Source organism: Lissotriton vulgaris, chromosome 3_1, assembly GCF_964263255.1.
Source record: "Lissotriton vulgaris chromosome 3_1, aLisVul1.2, whole genome shotgun sequence".
Classification (NCBI taxonomy): Eukaryota; Metazoa; Chordata; class Amphibia; order Caudata; family Salamandridae; genus Lissotriton; species Lissotriton vulgaris.
In genome coordinates this window covers 323,218,211-323,226,798 of record NC_141689.1, presented here as the reverse complement: position 1 = coordinate 323,226,798, position 8,588 = coordinate 323,218,211, and the positions used below count along the sequence as shown (strand labels likewise).

Sequence of the window (8,588 nt, the reverse complement as noted above, 5' to 3'; positions counted from 1 at the left end):
TTCCTCCCACCCCCCTGCCCCCCTCCCCAAAATGGACTCCTCGCTAAAAAAGTGCAGGCAAATGTCAAACTAAGGAGTTATTCACATAAAAATCATAATTTCTAGAAGGTTTATGCTGCTTGCTGGTGGATTTCTTGTGCAGAATTGCAAATTTATATTTTCGCTCGCCGCATCTCAAATCTCGCAATTGCGAAGTACCGCGAGACGTGATCTCGCCGTACTCGCGTTGACAAACTATCGCTGGCAAGCCGCGATGACGTAATCGCGTTCGCCAATTCCCGCGGGATCACACAGCAAGATCCAAAATGGCGCAGCACTCGCAAACTATCGAAAAAAACAACTCGGCAAACGATGATAAACGCCGCGCGCCGCAAAAATTGTATCACCAACGCCGCGCGCCGCCAAAAAAATCCGCTGCGTGCGAATTTGCGGATTTTGCGGGAAATCCGCAAATCTCGCGGATTGCGGATTTCCCGAAAATCCGCAAAATCCGCGAGCGTAACGGATTTTCCGCCCATGCTTACTCTGTAGGTGTGATAAGGGCTGAGATGCAAACGTGCTATAGTTTCTATACCTGTGAATCGCAACAGATCTTTAGGTCACCGAATGGCATTGGGGCACACCAGTAGGTGAGGGGGGGGTGGGAAGCAGAGACACTGACAACCAAAGTGTGTGATAAAGGCCGCTTTATTGGAATCAGGTGCACATATAACACATCCCCCTTGGCCTGTGCCGAACAAAACTACTGCTCACTAAATAACAAACTGCCTGACAGCCCCCCACCCCCACCCCTAAATGTAAACCCGAACATTGCAACAGTAATACAACCACAGTAATACAACCACATCCGCTCATCAACCTGCCCCTACTAAATGCCCCTAATGACCTCCATGACCCCACCCCGCTACCATACAGTCCCAGGCCTCCAGCAACACCACCCTATCACCTTAGGACAGCGCCACTCGAAAGTCGTATATGACTTTCGACCCCCCCCCCCCCTAGGACTCCAGCCTCCTGGGATACCTGACCACCCCCAGGGCCCCATCTAAAGCCTCCTTCAGCTGCACTACATACAGCTCCATGCCATACCTGGACAGGTGAACCCCATCCTCCCGGAAAAAATAGTTCGCACCATAGCGCAACTCCGGGTGCTCCATCCTCCCCACCCCCTCCCTGGCACAGAATTCACGCATCTCGCGGTTGATCTTCCTACGTGCCCTATCTATGGCCCCTGGGCGCTCAGCTCCCCTCCACACCCGCCTGGGAATAAACTCAGACCATATGACATGGCACCCCGCCCATTGCCTCTTGATTTCCCTCAGGTCCTGCGTCATTTGTTTGAGTAGCGCCAACCCCTTGCACTGCACCAAATCGTTCTCGCCCAGGTGAATCACCACCACATCCGGGCACACCCCCCCTCTCACCAGTGTGTTCAACAACGGCAATAACTCATGCCAACGCCTACCCCCTTTCCCCCTCCAATGACATCTGTACAACCCCGCATCCAATCCCAAATTGAGCGCCTGATGCCTGTCCCACTCCGCTTGTTCTGCCCTCTTGACGAACGAATGACCCACAATGTACAAATTCAGGACAGCCACATCCGGCCCCGCCACAGCACCTGCAAAGACACATATATGAAAATCGGGAATCACTGCGACGACGCACCATCCGCCTCCCTCAACCGCACATACGTCCTGTAACAGTCCGACTTCCACCTACCCAGCCTCTGTATCTCTTCCTTAGCCCAACCCCTCCGTGCCGCCTCCGTCGCCGCCCCGATCCGAAAAGAATGCGTCCCGAACGCCAGGGGTTCCTCCCCCATGCACCGCAGGGCACGCCGCAGAACCCACAACGCTTGCGACGCCGTCACACCGCCCCCCTCACCCCGACCAAAAACCTCCCCCTCCTTCTCGTCACCCTCGGCCATCAACCTCCTGCCCCACACCGCCGGGCACACCCCCTCCCTGTCGCCCGGCCCCAGCACCACCCAGGTACCAACCCCCCGCTGGTCCGTCTTCGAGCGTCTCAAACACACCGCCACCTCCTGGGCCCGAACCTCCACGTCCCCCCACAACGCCCCCCGCCTCCCCTTCGCGCCCAGCAACTCCGACACTCGAAATGCCCCAAAGAAAAGCCATGACATCAAGGTAGAGAAACGCACCGTCTCGCCTGCATCCCTGCACACCTCGGGAAGCGCGCCAATCACTCCTGCCAACAAGTCCACCGTGATGGGACGGCGCAGCCGCACCTTCGCCCCCCTCTCCCTCGCCCACCCCTCCAACAGCCTGGTTCCCAGCTCCCCTGCCGACGGAGGGTAACCCCACCACATCTTCCCCATGAACGCCACCGCCGACATCTTGCCCGCAATCGACACCCGCGACAAGCCTCTATCCATGAGCGCCAGCATGAATCTTACCACCTGTTCCTCGCGCTGCCACCTGTCCCCGCTCCGCACTGCACCTGACTGCAGGAATTCCTCCCACGCTAGTTCATACGCCTTCCACGTAGACACTGCCACCGACGTCTTCACCAACTGAACGACCCGGCCTCGCCCACCGACCACAGTTCCTCCGGCACCGGCGTCTTGACTTCCTCCGCCGCCGTGGCTAGCCCATGGAACCTCTCCCACTGTGAACGAGACAAGGCATCAGCAATGTCATTGTCCACTCCGGGAACGTGGCGCGCTTGAAACAGTATGTCATTCTCCAAGCACCGCAGGACAAACACCCGCATCAATTTCAGCACCTGCGGATCCCGAGCCGACTGCCTGTTCACTACCTGCACGACGGCCATGTTGTCTACGCGAAAAAGCACCCTCTTGTGTGCCAGCGCCCCTGCCCACACCGTGACCGCCACCACCAAAGGGAACAACTCCAGGAACGCAATGCTCCTCCCGCCCGCCTGCCAATGGTCGGGCCACTGCTCCGCACACCATTTTCCCTCCCAGTACAGCCCGAAACCTCCGCCGCCCGCCGCATCCGAGTACATGGTGACATCCCACTCCCAGTCCTCCGCCGGCGCCATCGGCACACCATTGAAACGCTCCAAGAACGCCAGCCACATGCGCAGGTCCTCCTTCATCCCCGCAGAGAGGCGCACATGGTGATGTGGCAACGGCAAACCCGACAACGCCAAGCCGAGACGCCGGCAAAACGTTCGGCCCGCCCGCACCACGCGGCACGCAAAATTCAAATGTCCCAACAACACCTGCATGTCCCGCACCGTCACCTTCCTCTTTGCCAACATGCCATCCACCAAAGCCAACATTGCCACCCTTTTGTCTTCCGGCAGGCGTGCTTCCATGGCGACCGAGTCGAGCTCGATACCGAGAAAGGACAACACTGTACTGGGACCGCACGTCTTCTCTGGCGCCAAGGGAACCCCAAATTCCCCCATCAACCCGGCCAAACGATCCAGCAGCCGCTGACAGTCTGCCGCACCGGGCCGCCCCACCAGGAAGAAATCATCCAGATAGTGCGTCACTGACTCCGAGCCTGTGCGCCTGGAAAAAACCCACTGAATGAATGAGATGAACTGCTCAAACAGTGCGCACGAAATGGAACACCCCATCGGCAGCGCCTTATCCACAAAGATGAGACCTTGAAACTGGATCCCCAGCAACTGGTAATCCGCCGGGTGCACCGGAAGGAGTCGGAAGGCCGACTTGATGTCGCATTTTGCCAACAGCGCGCCCCGTCCCGCCACCAGATGTCGCGCCACGTCCACCGACGAGTAAGTCACAGACGCCAACTCCGCCGAAATGTACGCATTGACCGACTCCCCCTCCGGCCAGGACAAGTGCTGTATCAGTCGGAACTGCCCCTCCTCCTTCTTAGGCACCACCCCGATGGGGGAAATGATCAAGCCTGGCAGCGGCGGCGCCGTGTAGGGGCCCGCCATCCGCCCCTCCCTGACCTCCTTGAACAGTTTCTCCCTCACCATGCCCTTGTGCGCGTTCACCGATTTTAGATTGTCCGCCCAGCGAGCAATCCGAGGGCCTTCGTACCCCAGCCGAAACCCCTCCCGGAAACCCCGGCGCAGCACATCAGCATCCTCCGCCCGCGGATACGCCGCCAACCAGGGCTCTATCTGCTCGATCCTAACCGGCGTACAAGCCTTTTCCCAGAGCTCCGGCTCCCCCCCCTCTACCCCCTCCCCTCCCCCACCTGGACCCCCTTTGGCAAGTCAACGTCCCTGCGCGGGCAGCTGCCCTGGTGGGCCTCCGGGCCCCCAGCACCGCAGCGCCGGATGGTTCCGTCCACATGAAGAGCACTCGTGCCGGAAACGGCATGCCGCCCGCCCGCAGACTCCCCTGTTAAAATCCCAGCAGGCCCCGACTGCAGCCTGGCTGCCAGAGGCTCCCTGTCCCACCCCCCCACGGGTGGGGCGCGCCGCAAAGGGGGGAGACGCCAGCGGCAAACCGCTGGCCGTGTAAATGGTGCGGCCAAACTTGGCCCCTCCCATCGTCTGCTGGTACAGGTCCGAATCTAGCTCCCCCCACTGCGCTTCCGGGTCCCCCGCCATGCGCGCCCGAAACTCCTCATCGTAGTGCGACCAGGCGTACCCGCCGTAAGTCACCTGCGCCCTGCTCACCACGTCCATGTATTTAAACAGCGCGACACACCTGTCCGGGAACTTCTCGCAATACACGCTCGCGTAAATGAGGAACGCTGCGGACCAATTGTCCAGCGTCAGGGGAACCTTAGGGCGCCTTGCCAACGCCTGCTCCTCCTCCTTCGACCCCTCTTTTGAGGTCAATTCCCTCTGTAGCAGCTTCAAAATATCTATGTATTCCCCTTTCCAAATCTTTTCCTTCGTCGCCGCGGAAAGGTGGGCCCCTAGCGGCTTGGTCAACCCCATGTACGGCAGCTTCCGCACCGGAATCACACAACTCTCCTTACTTCCCCCCGCCGCCTCCTTTCCGCCCGACGCCTTGTCACCCGCCGCCTCGGCTTCGCCACCCGCGCTCGGTGCAGCCCCGCCCGGCACCGCGCCGTCCGTACCGACTCCCGCGTCCTGTACATACCGTCCCCGCACCAGCCGCCACCGATCCTCCCCATCGCCCCCCGACCCCACTGACACCTGCACACAACGCCTCTTAGCGCTCCCCGCGCCGTCCCCTGTCTTACCTGGCGTCAAGGTCGGCGTCCTTGCTGGATCCCGCCGCCTAACCAGTTGAGCCGAGGGGGCCGTCACTCTGGGTGCTTCCTGCCTTGCTGGCACCTGCAATACACTTCCAACAACGTTACCAGCCCCCCCATCCTCCTGGATCTCACCCTCTTCCTCCGACTCACCATCGGCCGGCTCCACACCACTCCGGCCCCCCACCTGGGGTTCCAACCGGCTCAGACCCGCTCTCTCACGACACACCCGCATCAAGTCCATCAAGTCCACACTCTCCCTCCCATGCACCACACTCGCAGGCAACTCAGAGATAGTCGTGTCCATCCTTACTCACCCACCCCCGGCAGCCGTAGAGACCCATCGGGGAGGGGCCTGCGGAGACGCGTCTCGCCTCCATTCACCAAGTCCCTGAGCCAGGTCCCTCGCTGGAGCTCGGCCGTCCGCACCAAACAGAGCCGGCCTATCCACTCGGTGGGTGGGAGCCGCATGCTGCTCCCCCGAGCGCCTTACCAACAGCTCCTGCCAAGGAAAAAAGGTGGAGTCCAGCATGCCAGGGTAAAAACAACCACCCTCGCCCCCCCACGCGCCGCCCCCTCCGACAAACCCCCACCCCATCGCCGCACCCCTCCCCCATCCCGCCGAATGACCTCCGCGCCGCAACGGTACCCCCCCACCCCCCAGCTCCCAACCCCCCTCCCCCGCCCATCCCCCTGGACCGCCCCACCCCCTGGGACCCCAACTCGGCCCCACTTCCCCTCCTCGCCCCCACCCCCCCTGCCTCCCCCCAGGCCGCGCCACTGCCCCCTGCCCCCCCCCAAAGCACGCCTCATGCCCGCCCGGACCCACCACCCATCTCCTACCCCCCGACTCGCCCCCGCCACTCCCACCGACCCACCCCGACCCACCCCGCTCGCCCGTCGCGCCGCCGCCTTCGCTCACTCCCCCCAGTGCCTCCGCCCCACCCTGCCCCCCCACCCGGCCCGACTCCACCCCCCGCCCCCGCCGTGAGGTTCCGTGACAATTGTAAGTGGTGTTTTCGACTCGCACGAATATGGTCGAGTCTAGTATCTATGAACCGCAAATGACGAGTTTAGTAAGTGTGCGCAGTTTCGCTGTGCTAACTTAAACCGTTCGTTTGTTATGTGGGTTTCTCATCTGTACCCACGGGTTCCATCTTAGATACGGCATCCATTTTGTCTCTTGCCCTCAAGTAGCCAGCGAACGGACGCTGTCCGCTTCGCGACCCTGGGACTTCCAAGATATGGCGGAAGACACATGTTCTTTGTAGGTGTCTTTATGACGAGGGGGATGCTACTGTAAGGCAGATGGCGCCGCTCGAGGCTCATCTTGCCGCACGGGCTTATTGTCTCAGCCGTGCATCTCATTAGGCACGTCCCTTTGATGCCTGTATCTCGTGCTTCTCGACACTCCCCTTTTACACCCTTTCCGATCTCCCCACTGTCTCCGTCTTCCTTTGCACCTGTCTTCGTTCCTGTTTCGATCTACTTTACTGCTGATTGGAATTTGCTAATGGTGGGAAGATGGGTTTTTACAGTTGGGAACCGCCAAATGTTTCCGCACTTATGTTCCGGACTTTGTGTGTTTCAAAGTGATCTAAACGACCCCTCTGAGAGCGACTTGTGGGAACCAGGTTGTAAACTATTGTGTATCATGTTATCCTATGGGTAAAAACTGTATAAAAGGAGCGATTCACAAATACAATTTGAAGCAGTCTCCCCGAACTACACTCGATGTACTTCCTGTGACTTCTGTGTTCCCTGCAGTAAATAAACCTTGACTCTTTGACGCCGAAGGAAGTGTCCCGTGTCTCTGTGACTTGTACGCCGGAGCAGGTTACCCACGAAGGTTTCAGGTGTTGTGCCCTGGCACCGCTGGGTCCAAAAGAACCCAGTCCTTCAGTTGGCGCCCAACGTGGGGCTGCATCAGTGGTACCGGTCCAAGCCCGACGATCGTGAGGAACTTCGTGTGAAATCTCCGAGGGAAGGTGCACCCCGCTTCATCGATCCTGTTGTCGAAATAAGTGGCCCGAAGACTTTTCCCGCGAAGATTCCCGCCTCCTAACGGCTGCGACGGACTGCTGCCCTGACTGTAGACCTGTTTTGGCGCCTGGCGTAGACCTTGGTATAGCGAGACGATTGACGGGCCTTCCTGAGGACGCCATTGTTCTTTGAGTTAAGTATTGGTGGGTCGCTCCCAGAGTTCTTGGTTGTAGACACTTTAGCGAGTGTCTTTGCTGTAAACACTAGTGTTTGTTTTTGTTGTACACGCTGTGTGAGTGTTTTTGTCGGTGACACTTTGCTAAGCGTACTTTGTTGTTGTTGTATTTGTTTGACGACTGCAGCCGCCAAAGACCGAGGGTTTAGTTTTTGCTGGGACTTGGTAAATCCCGAAATCCCGTAACCCTTGAAGTTTGTGAAACTCGGCTAGTGTGCAAGATGCCTGGTCGCAGTACTTTGTTCAGTTGCTTTAGACCTTGTGGTGCGGATTCCCTGCTGGAGGACTCGTGTCCGATACCTCCGGTTGGAACTCCTACTTATGATTTATATAGCAAACATGGGCTAGGCCCGATTGCTTTTAATGATTATTGGATAAAATATACAAAGAAAGACGGCGATCTTCGTTGGCCACCTCACGGTAGCTTCGAAGCGTCGATCTTAGATAATTTGGAAATAAAGTTGTTCGAACGAAAATCAAGGCCGGCCATGTTTGATGCCTTTCGGTTGTGGCGCAAAGAAGCCCGACAGAAAGAAATCAGACAAAATAAACGTAGTGAGCGAGATAATGTTGCTACTATAGTGAAGAAAGCTGAGCAGTTTCAGCGTGATAAGGAGGATAAGGATAAGGAAGTGTTTGAGAGGCTACAGCGTATGTCCATAGATAAATGCTATCCTGCTTTGCCTACGGAGTCGGATAAGAAGGAAGAGGCAGTTGAGGATTCTTTAATGTCCTATCTTATGAAGTCGCCACCTCCGTACGTACAGGGTATCGCAGCTCCTGTGGTCCCTGCCGTACCTGTTCTTCCACCTGTTATTCCTCCACCTGTTCCTCAACCTGCACCCGCTCTTCCGACTGTTCCTGCTCCTTTGCCTGGTTCTATTCCTACTGCTCCTCCGCTTCCACATACTCCTGTTCCCGCTACTGCTCCTGTGTTGTTAACCCCTGTTGTTGCTAATGTTTCTACTCCTTCTCTTGTTAGTCCTGTGTCTTACTCTTCTCCCTCTACTCGTAATCGTGATTCTCCCCTTGCGACAAACTTCTTTCAGTCGCTCGGACCTGTTTTTGGGTCTGCTGGTTTTGATGGTCCTCAGAGACGTAGCCAGCTTCCTGGTAATAGAGAACGTGTTGCGCTATACAATATGGCGATGGGTTGGATGATAAACCCTGTTAGAAATCCACCACGTGTTGTCCTTGAAACGTTTGATCAATTCAACATACCAACT

The 8,588-nt window shown here is 57.9% G+C and overlaps 1 protein-coding gene across 1 annotated transcript; it reads right to left on the bottom strand.

Moving 5' to 3' along the window:
- Positions 1-998: 998 nt before the first annotated feature.
- Positions 999-5,451, bottom strand: LOC147726398 (uncharacterized). The gene is made up of 2 exons (XM_086962933.1): positions 5,133-5,451; positions 999-1,621 (listed from the first exon to the last, which is right to left on the bottom strand). Exons 1-2 carry the CDS (start codon positions 5,449-5,451, stop codon positions 999-1,001), a joined length of 942 nt encoding a protein of 313 aa, XP_086819059.1.
- Between the last annotated feature and the right edge of the window lie 3,137 nt (positions 5,452-8,588).

Bases quoted from the DNA above. Each gene is read 5' to 3' on its own strand.
- LOC147726398 (XM_086962933.1), bottom strand. From the start codon at position 5,451: ATGGACACGACTATCTCTGAGTTGCCTGCGAGTGTGGTGCATGGGAGG. The intron at 1,622-5,132 runs GTAAGACAGGGG...GTGTCTTTGCAG, and splicing joins GACGCCGACCTTGACGCCAG to GTGCTGTGGCGGGGCCGGAT.